The sequence below is a fragment of the Capra hircus genome, chromosome 14 (genome assembly GCF_001704415.2).
Source record: "Capra hircus breed San Clemente chromosome 14, ASM170441v1, whole genome shotgun sequence".
Taxonomy (NCBI): Eukaryota; Metazoa; Chordata; class Mammalia; order Artiodactyla; family Bovidae; genus Capra; species Capra hircus.
This window is the reverse complement of record NC_030821.1, coordinates 78795871-78813472: the sequence shown is the minus strand read 5'-3', so window position 1 is coordinate 78813472 and position 17602 is coordinate 78795871. Positions and strand designations below refer to the sequence as shown.

At 49.5% G+C, this 17602-nt stretch overlaps 1 protein-coding gene across 6 annotated transcripts in view; it reads left to right on the top strand.

Moving 5' to 3' along the window:
* The window catches only part of TRAPPC9 (trafficking protein particle complex 9), a 391636-nt gene that overhangs the window by 120358 nt on the left and 253676 nt on the right, over positions 1–17602 (top strand). For all 6 annotated transcript variants that reach the window (XM_018058608.1, XM_018058607.1, XM_018058610.1 and 3 more), the window contains one exon: positions 299–423. In XM_018058608.1, coding sequence (XP_017914097.1) covers positions 299–423 — 125 coding nt within the window. The remainder of the gene's footprint in view (positions 1–298; positions 424–17602) is intronic.

The following is a 17602-nucleotide window of genomic DNA, read 5'->3' as shown; positions in this document are numbered from 1 at the left end:
GGCAGGGGGTGTCGTCCAAGCACAGGCAGCTGGGCCGGGTTTGGCAGTGATTGAGGGGCCGGGAGATGGAAAGGCACCCAGCCTTTCTCAGAGGCGGCCTGTCCTCAGCTTTGATCTGTAGCGGCTGTGACTGCGTGCACAGGAGAGTCACCAGGCGGCTGGCCTTTACACAAGATGGAGCAGCAAGAACACGCCGGAGCCCTGCTCCAGATGCCAGTGATCTTTGAATAAAATCTTCTACATTAAAAAAAAGAAATCGGATCAACCTCCGACTCACGATTCTCTCTTCCTCTTTCAGACGGCATCAGTGTGAGCGGCTTTCCGCTGTGCAGCCCCTTCCGCCAGGTGGTCAGACCCCGGGTGGAGAGCAAGCCCGTGAACGCGGCCGAGGGCGGCCGGCCCGGGGAGCCGGGCCACGTGAAGGTGAGTCGGCCCCGGCAGCCCACCAAGCCGCTCGGCGCTCCTGGCTTCTCCTGCGCCTTTCGGCGGCAAAGTTGGCGTGTTTTTCAGAAAGGAGAGGAAGGATGTATTTGCCGACAGATGTGAGTTTGTGGGAAGCTGGTGTTTCTCCTTCCCCGTGAGGTTCAGGAGCCTCCAGGGCCTTGTGTGGTGCTGCTGCTGACGCGGCCTTCCTGAAGCTTCGAGACTTTGTGGGTTGAATGGAGGACTGTCCTGACGGAAGTAGGACATCGCCCGCCTTTTTCTTGTTCACTTGAAAACTGTATCTGTTGAGTCACTATTCTCAGTTCAGGTGTTTATCGCAGAAACGCTTCGTAACCCTCAGGCAGCTTTTTCCACGCGTTGGTTTGTGGGCAACAAGGGAGGCAGAGAGAAGACACCGTAAGGAGCAGGTGTTGGCGCGAAGGCGCGGGGGCGGAGGCGCGCTGTCTCCTGAGCGCCGGGAGAGGCAGGGCCGCGCGCGCTCGCGCTGTCAGCGTCTGGGGGCGCGGCGCACGCGCCTGCGCAGGGAGAGCGTGTGGAGCGCGGGCCCCAGCGTCTCCGCGGCTGTGACCCGGAACGGGCGCAGCGGCAGCCACGGGGACGTCGGGCAGGCCGCGTGCAGGCCCAGCCTCTCGGGGCGCTGCTCACACTCGCCACGTCTAACAGGGGCAGTTCCTGGCTCAACCTGTCAGAGGAGCTTGGCCGCACTGGCTGTGAGTCAGCGGGTCAACAGAGCGGGAGCCACGCGGGCAGCTCCTGGTGAAACGAGACCACGCCGGAAGGGCCCCAAGGCCGCCTGCCGAGAAGCTGCGGCGAGTGGGGGGTGGGGACCACGCCCGCCTGGATGACAGTGGGTGCGTTGGTGGGTGAAGGGCTCAGGAGCTGGATTAGGGGGAGTCTCTCCACTCAGGGCCCTGCAGGGAGGAGGAGGGAGGCTGGTACGGCCGGGGTCCCTTGTCACTTAGACCCTCGCTCAGAAGTTTGAGAGCTGTGCTCGGGTTCTCATGCTGGCCAAATGCCCTGGGATGTGGGAAGGAGATCCCAGCCGAGGGAGCAAAGGCATGGAGGTCTACAAGCGCGGGAGGCATGGGACCACGGGGCGCTGGGTGCTCTTGGCTGGTGGGGCTGTCGGCAGGGAGCCATGGAGGGGAAGCTGGGGAAGTGGCTTCCTCCCAGGGTCCCAGGTGTCTCTTCCCTGCCGTCTTGGGATGACCACCGCCGTGTCCCTCCTCCCGGGTCAGGCCCCTCAGTGTTGTTGCATTTACTTCTGCGGTTGGCTGTGTGCCCCACTCGCTTCCATCTGCTGTCAGTGGCGGCTGGGGCATGATTGTCTTTTACCCACATCACACACGTGGCTCCTCTTCGAGCTGTCGGTGTGCTGTTGGGCGGGCGTGCTGACTTAGGGGAGCCTTCTTGATGAGAGGGAGCCCCCTGGCTTGTCTGAGGTCTGTGCTAGGCGAGCGGTGTGGTGAGTCCAAACCTGTGGAATGTTGCACCTGCCCGCGGTGGTCTAGATGTGCCCCCGTGAGGCTCGGCGGGGCAGGGGTGTCTGTGGGTGTTCTGTGCTTCTGGGGGTGTCGTGTGGGGTCTCCTGGCACTGCTGAGCCTGTTGCATCCTCCTTCTCCCCAAAGCAAGGACAGCTTTAATTGGGAACATGCTAAACGTGTAAAATCCTCTCTGAGGAACAGTGTAGTCATGGAAACAAGTTGTTCAGTGACAGCGGCTTCTGGGGAGCCCCTCTGGAAGTGGGGAGAGAGAACATGTGTTTCCTCAGACTCTCACAGAGAGTCGCTCCCTCCTCAGCCACTCCACGCCCGTCCACCAGCCCGAAGGATCCCTCGGATTGGAAGCAGATGGCATGGAGTGGCTGCATGCGAGATGTCAGGTTGCTGTAAGCCAGACTTCTCAGCATGGCCTCTCTGACCCTTGCCTGCTCCGTCTTCAGGGCAGCAGCTGGGTCCACGGGCACCTCCCGGGGGAGCCAGTGATGCCGGCCTCTGCCCAGGCAGCGGGGGTCTGAGCCGAGGATGCCGGCACTGCCGCCCCTGCCTGCAGGCTGCCCCCTGAAAACCGCCGAGCCGCAGTCCCCTCACCTGCAGCTGGGGAGAAAATTCTTTCTCACTAGGCTGTTACTGAAGATCCGGTGAAACCACCCTTGGGCAGGTGTTTTATTAAAAGCAGTGCATAGGTTGGGGAGGAGGGACAGAACTGGGGGCTGCCTGGACAGGTGAGTCAAGGGGCCTGGTAAAGGCCCTGGTTACAGAGCAGGCAGAGCCAGGCTGTGTCACCCACCCGCCCAGACCCTGCCCGTCTGCGTCCTGCCGTGTGGATGTGCCGGTTTGGCCGCCGCCTGCTGCACCTGTCTTGTCAAAAGGACAGGTCATGACTGTCCACTAATACAGGCCCGTGAGCACAAAACTCAGAGGAACCTTCGAAATTAAGTAGTGAATCTTAAATCCAACAAGACTGTTCTTAGTAGCTGTTCAGGTTGTCTGTGAACAGAGTGCTTTACTTCTTCCTTTCCAGGCAAGATAACATTCCTTTTTCCTGCTTTATCGTACTAACCATGTGGATGATTGTAGAGATAAACCATTCAGTCTTTCATCATTAAGTGTGATGTTAGCTGTAGCTTTTTCATACACATCCTTTATCATATTAAGGAAGTTCCCTACAACCGCTGCAATAAACAAGCAAAAAATTATAGCTAACAGTCCAATGAGGAAGATAGACGTTGAATGCAAAATAATATTTAATTAGTTCAAAAGAAGGAATAAAGAGAGGGCAAAGGAAGCAAAGGGAAATGGGACAGAAAACAAACAGCACTTAAGCCGCATCAGTAATAAACTTAACTGCGTCAGTAAGCAGATCGAAGGTAAGTGGTCTAAATACTCTTAATTGTGGGTAGAGAGTGTCAGATTGGATAAAAAACCAGGACCCACCTCCAGCTGTCTCCAAGTAATGAATTTTAAATATAAAGACAAAAATGGGTTGAAACTAAATGGATGGAAAAAGATGCACCATTCTTACACCAATCTTGTTGGCATTATGGGGAACAGAGAAAAGTAAACTTCAGAGCAAAGAATATTACCAAGGATAAAAGGTCTTTTCATAATGATGAAGGGCTCAATTTTTCAAGAAAGTTTAAGCCATAAATATTTATGTGCCTAATAACAGAGCTTCGAGATACATGAAGCAAAAACTGATAGAATTGTAAGACGAAATTAATCTAGAGTGTTCAATATCCTTCAATTATTGATAGAACAAGTAGACAGAAATGAGTAAGGATAGAGAAGATTTGAACTGTACTGTCAATCAGTTTGATCCAGTTGACATTTATGAACACTCACCAGTTGAGTACAGAATATATGTTCCTTTCCAGTGCACCTGGAACAGTTGCCAACACCCACCATACTGGGCTGTGATGGTTAGATTCTGTGTGTCAACTGTGTTAGGCCGTGGCACCTGGCTGTTTGGTCAAATGTGAGTCTAGATATGGCTGTAAAGCACTTTTGGAGACGTGACTAATATTTACAACCAGTTGATTTTAAATAAGAGATTATTCTTAATAGTATGAGTAGGCCTTATCCAACCAGTTGAAATTGTTGTTGTTCAGCCTCTAAGTTGTGTCCAACTCTTTGTGACCCCATGGACTGCAGCACACCAGGCTGCTCTGACTTCCAGAGAAGGAATACTGCCTCAAGGCTTGACATAGTTCCTGAGTGAGTTTTCAGCCTGCCCTGCAGATCTCAACCTCGCCAGCCACCACGATCACATTGGCCAGTTCCCTAAAATGAGCCTCTTTGTCCAGATGTCTGCACAGAGCTGCCCACACTGGTGCCCTGTTGGTTTCTGGTTCTGTCTCTTCAGAGAGCCCTGACTGATATACAGAGGGCCACAGAACAAATATCAATAAACATAAAAGGAGTCTCATTTTATAAAGCATATCCTGGCAGTAGTAGAATTAAATTAGAGACTAGTAACCAAAAGTCTTTGAAAAGCCCTCAGACATTTGGAAACAAAATGACACACAAGTAACCCATGGGTCAGAGAATAAATGAAAAGTTAGAAAGGGCTTTGAAATGAGTGAAAGTGAAAGCACGACATGCCATCTGTGAGAGGGCACCGAAGCAGTGTTTCTGGAGAAATCTATAGTGCTCAATGCTTGTGGTGGAACAGAACCTGGCCTTCCATCAATAAACCTCAGCCTCAACGAGAAGAAAGCAGAAAAATTGTGGAAGTTAAACCTGAAGTAGAAAAGGAAATAATAAAGACCCACAAACCCCCCACAGCCCCGTTTGTACTCACAGGTGAAAGCTGGGTGTGCTTTCCCCTGAGGTCAGCCACGCCGGCCGCTACCAGGCGGGCCCCCCGATTCTGCCCTGTGGGTGCTGACTCTTCGATTATAGGGTCTCTCTCAGTGCCTTTGATTCCTGGCACTTTCTCCAGTCCTCTTCCAGGGCCGAGTTCTGATGTCACCCTCTCTGCCAAGCCTTTCAAGGGTGCTGGTGCTTAGTCGCTGCTGAACGATGTCCGACTCTTTGCAACCCCATGGACTATAGCCCGCCAGGCTCCCCTGTCCGTGGGATTTCCCAGGCCAGAATATCGGAGTGGGTAGCCATTCCCTTCTCCAAGGGATTTTCCCAGCCCAGGGATTGAACCGGCATCTCCTGCTGGGCAGGCAGATTCTTTACTGCCGAGCTACCTGGGAAGCCCCTGGCCCTGTGCTAATACCCCTGGGTTCCCTGAAATGTGAGCTCCTTGTGGCCATGCGTCCTTTGGGAGACCTTTCTGGATCCAGGTATTTCAGAAAGCGAGGTCACGTGTCCCCTCTCCATAGGAATCCTCTTTTCTCCAAAGAGGCTCTCTCCATCATTGAGGCAAAGCAGGGCAGTATGGTAGGTCTCTTCTGTCTCAGGGTAAAGTTTGAAATTCTTTAGAAGCCTGATGACATTCTGTCTTATGTCCTGTGAAATATTTTGTTTTACTTTAGCCTTTACAGTAAAGAACAATAGGATGTTCGTGAAGTTCTCATATACTTTTATGTTTTAATAATTGTATGTATAAATGGACTGACCAGAGAATCTGCTAAGAAAACTTAAGAGAAATGTATTCAAGAAAAACACACCAAAAACCTATGTCACGCAACAGCATCTTTTCTTAATCAGGCTGTGTTACGAGTGGAAATGGTTCTGAGCCTTTTGATGCCCGTGGGCAGCAGAGGAGGGTTCTTGTTAGCTCAGAAAAGAAAGTGTGTTAGACCGTTCGTTCATGGATTGTTTATTAGTGCACGCCCAAGGATGGCAAGCAGGCGCAGGCCCAGGCTGCAGACTGTGTTGGCCAGAGAGGCTTGGCACGTGGCAGCAGAGAACTTTCAGACAGTGTTTACAGTTACTTCTCTTATGCAGCTTCACAGTATTTGAGTGGGAATTACTGAACAGCCCAGGAAGATTAAACAACATGCCCAAGGTCAAGCAGTTTCAAAGTAGAAGCTAAAATTCAAACCCAGTGATGGCTAAATCCCAAAGCTTGCACTGCTCCCACAATATCGTGCCTCCTCTCTATATATGCTTTGTAAGTTTCCAAACTTATTATGGGATACGAAACATCCTCTATTGATTCAAGGCATATTTATAGAGCAGTGAATATGAGCTTTCGCCTGTCTGACCCTCACTTTTCAATCTGTAAGACGCAGATAATAAGCCTTCCTCCTGGGCTCTTGTAGGGAGGAAAGTGTCTGCTATTAGCCTGGTAGATAAGAAGAGCTTACAGAATGGCAAATCCAATCCAGTTCCAAATTATTTCTAATCTTTCCCAGGAACAGTTAAGGGAGGCAGTTTAAACTCTACAAAGTTTAACCATAAAAGTGTCAAAAAGAATCCTTTAATCTGCTCAACAATTTCAAAACTTAGTAAGAAAGGGAGCAGTGAGAGAAGTGGAGAGGCCTCTGCTTGTGAAATTCTAAGCAGATGTCATGCAGAGGGGCCAGAGGAGCGTGCCTCGAGGGGCCCATGAGATGGTGAAGGCCCTCGTCCACCAGGAAGACCCCTGTTCCTCTGAACCCCCGGCACACTTCATCCCCTGCCTCCATCCGACAGGCCCCTGGCGAGGAATGGTTCAGTGCTGAATTCAGGAAGCTGGGGCTCTAACGGAGCAGGACGATGTCCTGGAGTGTATCTTCTGTCAGAGGAGACGGCCGGTCAGCTTGTGAGACGTGCTGGGCATGTGGGGAGGTCGAGGAGGGAAGAGGACCCCTGGCCGTCTGTAGGAGACGCTCGCACATGGACTGTGTCCGATGGTTTCCCGCACTGAGGCAGGCAGGGCACGACTTAGAACATCACTGGCAGGCGCCAGAGTCCTGAACTATCTATGTGCCAAGTTTTTTTTTTTTTCCCATTGCTGCGCTCTCTCACTCCCTGTCTATTAATCATGAACTACGTTTGACCCCAGCAGGGCCTTTAGCGCTGGATCCCACACCGCAGCTGCTTCCGAACCGAATCACCTGGCGGCTTGTTGGGATGCAATGCTGAGCCCCCTCGGGTTCTGACTCAGCAGGTCCTGGTCGGCACCAGGAGGGAGTTTCTAACAGGTTCTCAGCGGCTGCTGCTGCTGGCGGTGGGGAGCACGCTTTGAGGACCACTGCCGTCAGGCATGAGATGTTTTCGATTTAGCTTTTTTTTTTTTACTGCCTGCAGGACTGGACTGTAGGCAGTTCTGGACCTCTCTCATATGCCTCTTGACCTGGGATTAGCTCACAGCCTGGCACATGGGAAGCTGGCTGATGTAAAGTTGCTGAGTCATGTCCGGCTCTTTGCGACCCCATGGACCATAGCCTACCAGACTCCTCCATCCGTGGGATTTTCCAAGAAAGAGTACTGGAGTGGGCTGCCATTTCCTTCTCCAGGGGATCTTCCCGACCCAGGGATCGAACCCAGGTCTCTCCCACATTGTGCAGGCAGATACTTTACCATCTGAGCCACCAGGGAAGCTGGCTAAGTGGCTTACTTCCAGGTACCTTGTGGACTGATTTGTAGCACCTGGACTCCTGAGACGGCATTTTCACAAACATTTGTGGTGAAATCTTAACATAAACATACAATTAAAATTAAAGCTGGGCATCCACATGCCTATTTGGGGAAAGTCAAGGAACACCGGTCTAGGAATCCATAAACGCAGATGCAGCCCAGGCCCTTCTAGGGGATGAGATGGACCATGGTGGCGCCTTGTGGGGTTCTTTGAAGCCCCCCAGCCTGTGAGCTCCTGGTCATCATGAGAGAGCCTGGTGGTTCACCAGCAGGAACCCCGAATTCCCAGGGAGACAGTGGAAGAAAAGGTATACTTCCATTGTATTCTTGCCAAACAGGAAAGTTGAGTTAGATCGGTTTTTCAGAAGGACTGACAGAAAGCCAGTGTGTTTGCTTTCAGTAAGGAAATGGGAACTTCAGACCACAGACAGCGCAAGAGTCATTTCACAAAATGTACTGTCATACACATTCAGGTGATTTCATTAGTCCCTGAAAACCCAAAACTGTTTAAAGAGCAGCCACATTAAACAAAAAAATCCTGCCCTTTCTCCCCACCTGGAAACAACTGCACTATTGAAACAAGCAAAATGGGGAGAAAATTATTTAGGCATCAGACAGCCATGGAATAAACAGCGTTGTCAGCCTTGGGGGTGGGTTACTTCCTGTCGTCTGTGAAATGCAGATAATCCACCCTCTCTCAGCGGGCTTCCGAGGGTGAAGCAGGTCACGGAACGCAGTGTGGAGACCCTCCAGCTCCCTCTGCCCCCTGGCTGGCACTTGCCCCTGTCAGCTCATCATCGCTGGATGGCGTCGTTGGCAGTTGCTTGTCTGTCATCCCACATGACCCACGAAGGCAGAAAAAGCTCATCTTTCTTCATCCACGCTCTGCAGAGTATCTAGCGCCCGCTGGTGCCAACTGCTGACTGTCAGCCTAGGAGAGCCGCAGAAGGCTTGTGGAGGAGGCAGGCAAAGGGAGGAGCCTTGTTCTGGAGTGGGGAGGCGGCGTTCGAAGCTGAGGGACCAGCCTAGACAAAAGCAAGGAGGCATAAGCTTCGTGTACATATTTGGAGCAATTCTGTTCCAATATGGCAATTAAAGATGAGCTGGGAGAAGGTTGGCGGAGACCACACGGTGCGTAGTCCCGAATGCCTCTTGAAAGATCCAGCCTGTCTAATGGGGGCAGTGGCAGCCACTTTGAGACCATAAGGGAGGAGCAACAGTGTCACTGTGACCTTCCCCAACCTGAAATTGTTGGCTTTGTAAAGCAAAACTTGCCTGTGTGGGGTTTTCTTTGAAAGTCAGAGTGTGGAGAATTAGCTGATGTATGTCTCAGAATAGGTATAGAGAGTGTGTGTATGTATGTGTGTGTGTATATATATGTATATGACAAAGAAAATCATTGCTTTATAAATAATAGTCCCTGAAGAAAATTGTGAGCAAAGGAAGCAACAAAAAAAGTACACAACTAAATATTAGGATAGTTATCAGCTGCTATAGAACAGGCCTTGAGTGACATCAAAAACAGTTCCATGATGTAGAGGACAATTATTTCACCTTTCTGACCCTTAGTTTTAAAAAAATCAGGAATGGATATTAGATTTTCTCAAATGCTTTTTGTATGTCCTGTGCGATGAATGTATGGTTTTTCTTTTTTAGTTTGTTAATGAAGTGGTTTATACTGACGGATTTTAGAATGTTAAACCAGCCCTGCATTCTTGGAATAAACCCCACCTGGGCTTGCTGTAGCATCCATTTGAGTCTTGAAACATATGAAGCATCCTTAAGAATAAATCTGGCTGAAGCTGTGTGTGGAGGACCTGTGCCCTGCATTAGCTAGTAAGAGACGGTGAGGTCCGACATAAGGCCGTGGGGGCACGTGGTGGAAAGGTGTGTGTGTTTCAGAGGCTCCTGCGGAAATATCGGTGCTGCTGTGTGGTAAGAATCAGTGTTGAGAGTGTGAGGCTAAAACTCGCTGCTGGGTAGCGTGGCGATGGCCTGAGCCCACCTTGCGCTTCTCCTGCGACTAGAGAAGATCAGTGCTTTAGCAGCATCACAGAGGCATTGACCGTGCGTCTCATGTGCTTTTAAATCTGTTGGTAATCCTTGCCTGATTCAGTAACATCATTAAAGTTTTATGAAACGACTTTCTGTGTCTATTATGTCTTCTCCTTTTATCAAGCAGCCTTCTCCTGCAAAGTAGCACGTTGAGCTCAACTGCTGGGCCTACTCAATTACCCAGAAATACAACGCCTGCTAGAAAAACAGAAACAAAATGCCTTTTTCCCCTTTGATTTCTAATTCCGCAGTAAGAAATTGTTTAAAAACTTCAAATGGTGAGAAATTAGGGTTGTTTTCACTCTTTTTTGAGATCCGTTATGGTCTTGGGTTTTTATTGATTCAGTGTGTTTTGATCCCTTAAAATCGTTTTTCTGGTTGCTCCACTTGTCACGGGTTTGGCCAGTGACAGCATTCTTGTGCCCTTTTGACATGACTCGTTAATCGTTGAAAGATGGATTGCTCTTTGTTACAAGCAGTTCCCCAGAGCAGGGGAATCGGACTTCCTTCTTGGGGAAGATGGTTTTCTTCTTGGGGAAAATGAGGCCCGAGGGAGTTGTGACGCTGTGAGGTTGTGCTGCCAGGCGGTGGTGGAGAGGGTCGCATCCCTGACTCTATGCCCGGGGGGCTCTCCCTGGCCAGTCTGTGCTTCGTTGATTGGAGTGCTGAGTCATCACTGCTCCCCGCCTGAATTCGCTGTCTCATTTGGACTGGTTACCTGCTCCCACCATGCTCCTCGTTGTTCCCTTAACGTGCAAGTGTCTGGAATACGGGTTCTCTGTGGCAAGCTTGCCCGAGGCCGAGATCGATGTCTGCCTTCTGGTGCTGCACCGGATGCCACAGGGGAGGACCGACGGTGTGTTTCTGGCCCTCCAAGAGCCAGCAGTGTGGAGGGACACACAGGTCACCAGAAAGCAGGCCAGATACGGGGAGGAGAGGAGAGCCGTGTTCGCCGAGGGTGGTGTCAGCTCTTCTGGAAGTTCCAGATCAAAACCCTGAGGTCAAGGGGCATGCATTTCGGATGTTAATTAAATTAAGTTTGATGACGTGGAAAGAGTAGGGTTTTTGGAGTCTTAAAGCCGGTTTGGGCCCGGGTCTTGCTCCTGATGCTGTGATCTTAACATACTGCTTTCCTCCCTGTTTCTTTAAACTTCACTGGGGGAGTTATCATATCGTTTCCCCTCTCTTTTTTCCCACCTGGTGTAGTTTTGAGAATGATGTGATGTGAGAGAACTTTGAGTTTAAGGTCTCACCAAATGTAGTTAGTTGTTAGTTTATTTGTTATAAATACACATTTCATTGGGCTGCAGAGAAGCAGTGGTTAGGAGCAAGGCCTGTAGCTGCATAACTTACGAGCTATGCCACCCAGGGCAAGTGAATTAACCTCTCTGAGCCTTTTTTGTCTCTATAAAAGGGGGACAACTAGCACCAGTCTGGTAGGACAACTGTGAGTTAAACAGAGAACAGCACTTAGATATAGGACGTGCTCAGCTTACTCGTACCTCTCTGAAGCTCACCAGCAGCTCTGCCCATAGGCAGCCTCCTCCCTTTGCCCACCTCACCTCTCTGTAATTCCATTTTATTTAAAATCTCTCCCAGAGGAGAGCACCATGCTCTCTCTGCTGGGTGCCTGGAGCCCTAAAGGCTGCTGCTCACCAACGGGGTCTCTCTGAGCAGCACAGCCCAGGACACCCATTTGCATCTCACTGCTTAACTGCAGGAGAAATTTGGACTTGCTTGTGGAAGCAATAGAGCACCCCAGGGTTTTGGTGTTCTCTGACAACAGGGACAAATCGGCTCCCTGACATTTCCAAACACCTTGGAGAGCAGTGGAGAAAAGGTCCTGTCTTTGAAGCTCATTCCTGTCGTCGTCTCCCTGGGGAACCTCTAGCTGCCAGGTCGTGGGGCTTGGTTAGGCGCCAGTGCAAGACTGATTCAGCAAAGGCGTCACGGCGTGCTCCACGCAGATGCACTCCTGACATCTTGCCGAGAAGCCGTAGCCTGTCAGCACCATACCTCCGTTTGAAATGGGGAAACTGAGGCACAGAGCACTCGCTTCCTGACAGTTGATAGAGCCGACAGTGGCTTGTCTGAGTCCACGGTCTCACCCATGTCCTCCCCTCAGTGCCCCCCGCCCCCCAGCTCTGGCGGTGTGCAGGGTTAGGTGTGTGGCCTCTGGCCCTCCCCCGGAGTACCGCTGTGGACCCGCGCGAGGCCGTCCTTCCCCTGGAGCCTCCCCCTGTCCCTGGCTGCTGCCCTTTTCTCTCCTCTTCCCCTTGGACACGCTCCTGAGTGGGAGTCAGATGAAACGGGGAAAATATGTCGCCAGCATCAAAATGACTCAGTTAAAGTATGACTGTGTTTTCACATTAAATATCAAGACCTGTCATCCGACCGAATGCACAGACGATGAGTTACAGTGTTGGAGATGAGAACTGTCCCGGGGAGCCAGAGACGCTCTGTGACAGTGTCCGCAGTGGCCACTGAACAGCCGAATGGAAACTGACTCCGGTGTGTTTTCTGGAAGAGGTGTCAAGTATCGACTGAGCGCTCAGGAGAAACCACCTGGTGAGTGGCATCCGTGCAGGAATCCTGGAGCCATTCCGTTCCTGGTCAGGCTAGACGGGTGGCCGGCAGTGTTTACCCGGGAACGGGGGGCAGGAGCCTGGTGAAATCCAGGCCTCGGGTCTTCTCCACTTTGTGACCACTCTTCCGTCTCCCCTTGTATTTCATGACCTTGACGCTTTTAAGAAGTGCTGGTCAGCTATTTTGTAGGCTGTTCCTTCATTTGGGCGCCTTTGATCTTTTTCTTATAATGAGACAGACCTGATTTGCCCTTCTCATTGCCTGTATCAGTGATGTTGACTTTGATCACCTGGCTGGTGTAGTGTTTGCTAGAATAGTCTCCATACTCAGGTCTCTGGGAGCAAGTCCCCAGGTGCAGTCCGTGATCAAGGGGTGGCGTGGGGGAAGGGAGGGTGGGAATTAAGCTTGGGCTTCTGTTGAGGGAGGAGCTAGAAGTGATCTGGAGTCCACTGTAAGCTGAGATCTCCAAGAGCCCAGGCCTCAGTGCGGGTGCGTCATTGAAATGTATTTTTCTGGGGGGAATAACCAAAATCTCCATTAGAAAGTCACTTTGGAATGCATTTTCAGGTTTGAGATTGTTGAGCCAGGGAGTTATGATAGTGTTGTAAAGAAACTTTTCTCCAAGTAGCTCAAGAATGGAGTCTGTGTGGCATGGGCTGAGACCTGTCTTTCCCCAGCAGAATACTTGGTGTCACCCTGCTCGATTTAAAAAGCCATTTCTACAGTATACTAACACATAAATATGGAATTTAGAAAGATGGTAACGATAGCCCTGTACGCGAGACAGTGAAAGAGACACAGATGTATAGAACAGTCTTTTGGACTCTGTGGGAGAGGGAGAGGGTGGGATGATTTGGGAGAATGGCATTGAAACATGTATAATACCATATAAGAAACGAATCGCCAGTCCAGGTTCGATGTAGGATACAGGATGCTTGGGGCTGGGCTGGTGAACTGGGGTGACCCAGAGGGATGGTACGGGGAGGGAGGTGGGAGGGGAGTTCAGGATTGGGAACATGTGTACACCCATGGCGGATTCATGTTGATGTATGGCAAAACCAATACAATATTGTAAAATAATTAGCCTCCAATAAATAAATTTAAATTAAAAAAAAAAGCCATTTCTGGGAAGCCTGGGAAAAATACTGAGTAAGTAGTGGCCGCTAGTTACTCACGTTAGGGAAAATGGTTAATAATAGCCCCCTGTGTGGCAAAGGTTCTGCTGAATACCCTGCGTCTTGTTTCTAGTACCTCCAGTGAACCTGGCTGGGTCGGTTTTGCAAGGGCTGAGGCCATGTTCCACACAAGCTGGCTTCAGTCTTCTGGACCCTCTTTCCCGGGCTTGGCGACGTCTCTGGCCTGCTTGGCCTGCATTGTCTGGGTTTGCAGTCGCAGCCCGTCAAGGGAGCTGTGTGAAAGCCTGGGGTGGGAAACAAGCACAGCTGGCTTAGAGTCTCTTGATTAACCACAGCTCTAATGTGTAACATTTCTAAAGGGGACCAGGGGTATCCGTCAGATGCCTGCCGTGTGTGGGCAGAGGTGGAAGGTGGATGCCCACCTCAGAGTTGGGAGTCTCAGGCTGGGGGTGATTTCTTCCTGGGGGAGGTGGTGGGAGAGAGTAGATTCAGACCCTGGCTCTCTCCCCCGAAGGCCTGTGCTCTTTGCACTGTGCCTGGGGCTGTGAGCCCAGTGCAGAGCCTTGGAGTTTGTTCCTTCATGCGTGGTGCCTATCACAAAAGTAACGAAGCTCCTTGTAGGAGAAATCTGGAAGGTGAACCGTGTAGAGCAGAAGGGCGGGGTGGGCCCTGCCGTCTTTCTGTGCAGAGCTGAGGGCTGTGGTCACTGCGCTGCCCTTCCTTCCAGCGTCTCTGTTTCTCCTCTCACGTGGCTGAGGTCAGACCTTAGGGACAACGTAGTCTTCTGCCTGTTGCACTGGAAGTTGATCATACGCTTTTCTCATTGCATGAAAGACCTTCTTGCAAGCTTTGTTTTAAGTCACTGCCCGACAGAACCGCACCATGATTCACAGCTTGACTCTGCTGGTTTGACGCTCGGGTTGCTAGTTTGTCACAACAGTCACACTTTGACAGCAGCAGCTAATCTCATGGAATAGTGCACCGGCAGAGCCTTGTGAGCAAGGAGTTATGGAGCGGCTCTTACTTCAGGGCCGTCCCCGCTGTGCAGCTGGGGAGCGAGGCTGGCAGGAGGAAAATGGTCCATTCTTCCTGCTTTCTCTCACATGCCAGGCATGTGTCAGGCCATTTAGGAGGCTGCAAAAAAGCCCAGGGGTCGATGATTCTTACTGAGGGTAGAGAGGAGGGGATTGAAACCAGTTCTCGTGTGTGTGGTGGGTTCTGGAAGCAGTTGGGAGTTGCCATGTGGCAGATGGAGATGGTGTGTCACCGGTACCCGCCCCCCCCCCCATGACATTTGGGAAGTACAGATCTCAGAGGGTGTTTGGGTGGCTGGAGGGCTGCCTGCTGGACATCCAGGTGGACATGGCTTATTAAAGGAGTAAATTTCAACTGCAGCTCCGGGGGAGCTTCAGGCTGGTGAAGTCAGTTAGGGATGACCAGCCTGTGGATAGAGGCTGAATTGTGCCGATTCCTTGGGATGAATGAGAGACATAAAGAGGAGCAAAGGTGGGTCCCTTTGCTGGGGACACCAGCATTTACGGGGCGTCAGGAACGTGAATCAGAAACTCAGAAGATACACACACTTTTCTGGGGTTAAAGGAGTCGTGGTACTTTTCCCATTGTCTGTTTTTCATGCCTTTATTGTAAATTAATTGACTGTAGATGCTTGGATTGACCTGTGCATCTTTTTCTTTTTTTTTTGTAAACACCATTCTATTTTGGTTACTATAGCTTTTTAATACAGTTTGAAACCAGGAAATATGGTCCTTCCAGATTTGTTCTTAAGATTGCTTTGGCTATTTGGGGCTCCATACAGATTTTAGGATTGTTTTGTACATGTTTTACTTTGTAATAAAATAGCGCTTAAGAATTAGGTCGCTTTAGTTAATTTTAAAATATAACAATGGCTTGGAAATGAGCACTGCTGTTGCCAGTCACACAGCCTGTGTCAGACTGGGGGGGATTGTCTCCAGTCCTTCCCTCCATATATTGCTTTTTAAAGAACATGTAGCCCTATGGAATAGAAAAAGAGCCACCTGTGGTATGCTGGGGATTCTTACAGAGGGGGTTCTCTTAGATGCCGTCTGGTGTCTCAGCAAACTTGGGCGCTGCTTCTGTTCGCTGCCGTCCTGCTTCTTCACTGTGGTGGCGCAGTTGCCGGCACTGCTCAAGAGATGATGTCCTCGGCCGCTTCTCCAGGCCTGGCAGGCGTAGGAAGGGTCCAGCCTTGTCACAGGGTTAAGAGGAGGGCCAGGTCAAGGTGGTCCTGATTGCCACCAGGATGTGCTTTTAGAATTCGAAGTTTCTTAAAGTCAGCTCTCAGGAGTCACTAGTCAAGAGGCACAAGGGTTTGTCCTGCTAGTTCCTGATGGTATTTATTGAGAACGACATAGAAGTGCTCTGACTGCACGGGGGGTCGAGGATGCATTTACTAAAATGACATTTTTCAGTGGATCAGTGTGCACTAAATCTTTTAGAAGTGAGCATGAAGGCAGAGCCATGCAGTCTAAGAATTAGCAGACCTTAGCAGCAGTGCATCAGTAGTGATGCTGTTTTCTGTCTGTTGAATAACAGCCTGGGCAAGTAGCCATTTTCAGAAATATTTGTGAAATTGAATCTAAAGTAGTGGGCAGTTATTTTTGGAAACCAGTCTTTCTAAGCCGTATTCTTTTGATTTAGCTGGAATGTGTAGAAAATAGACTGACAGTCTTCTGAAACACTCACCTGCTTCCATCCGGAGACTGTAATGTAATATTTTTTGATACATGCATGTGCTAGAAGCCTAGAGAGTACAATTTCCAGCTTCCAGAACAGAAAGGAAATTCACGCTAACGCCAGACTACCTCCTTGGGTGGGACTTCACCCACCAGCACTGGGCTTCTGATGGTGACGTGGAGAAGGGCTTCCAGGCTGCAGGCCTTTGCTGCCGAGTTCACAAAGGCTTCCCTGAAATTGGACTGGGAAAGTCTGCAGGCAGATTGAGGGAGTGGCCAGGAAGCAAGCCATAGCCCAGCGCCACGGGCATCCAAAGAGTTACAGGAAGTCAGTGCTTCACTGCAATCTGCAAGGAGCAACCAAGTCAGGTCTAAAACTGCTCTATAGAGATTCAGCCAGAGACGCATGAACTTTCCACATGAGGTCATTTCTGCAGAGGATGAGCACAGTCAGAGACCACAGACTATAAGAGGAGACGGACTGTCATGAAGGGGAATCTACAGGTGCAACAGATTGGAAGAATCTGTGCCTCAAGACCCAGAAATAATAGGATAGACTGAAAGCGGCTTTTACATAGGCCTGTTGGAAATGAGCTGGAGGGTAGCAGAAGAAATGAAGCCGCAAGTATGAAACTAAAGCAGGCAGATTTGTAAAAGAACCAAGTGGATATTATGAAAACTTTAAAATTAAAGAAACATAACTATTGAAGTAAAAAAGAATTAAAAGCATAGAGCAGATGGGTTAAAGAGAGGGCTCGATGCGACTGAAGAGTGAGGAGCGGATAAGTGAATCGGAAGATGGAGCTTAAGGAGCCTCCCAGAATGTGTCTCCATAAGACAGATGGAGAATGTGAAAGAGGAGTTAGGAGGGTCTAATGTATGTCTAATAGGAGTTCCAGAAATAGTGAACAGGGAAAAATTCTGGCGAGAAGAGTGTTCAGAGATAATGAATGATACCTTAAGAAACAGTGAACCCTTAATTGAATGAGTACATCAAGTTTTTAGTTTTCAAGTTTAATGAGAATGATAAATCCTCAGATCCAAGAAGCTTAACAAACCCCAATCAGAATAAAGACAGAGAACAACACATCATAATCAAATTGCTGTGAACAGGTTGTATTGAGGGAAACCTTTAAAGCATTCAGAGAAAAAGCGTACACTCTATGGAAACAACAGGAATGATTATAGACATTATATCATGTAGACACCAAGTAATGGTTGTCAGAAAAGAATACAGCCAGAGACCGTGGGATGCTATCTTTCACTTGGCAAAAGAAAATAATTGTTAACTTAGGATTTTATATCCAGCAAAAATATCCTCAAAGAAAGAAGATGAAATAAAGACCTAGGGGCAGATGTCGAGAGAGCTCATCTCTAGTCAAGACTTGGTCTGCAAGAGTACTTAAAGGAAGTGCTTCAGGTGGAAGGTGTCAAGGATTCCTATCTTGAAATGTGTTGGAAAGAGTAGGAATATGGGTGAATTAAAATGCTTATTCTTAGAAATTTAAAACCTTTGTTAGGAGAAAATTAATCATATTGTAAGCAAAAACACCTGTTTTATTGTTTCAAAAGATATAAAAAATTATGACAGAAATAGAGTAGAAGGGAGAAATGGAAATGCATGGTGTTAAGTTCTTAAACTGTATA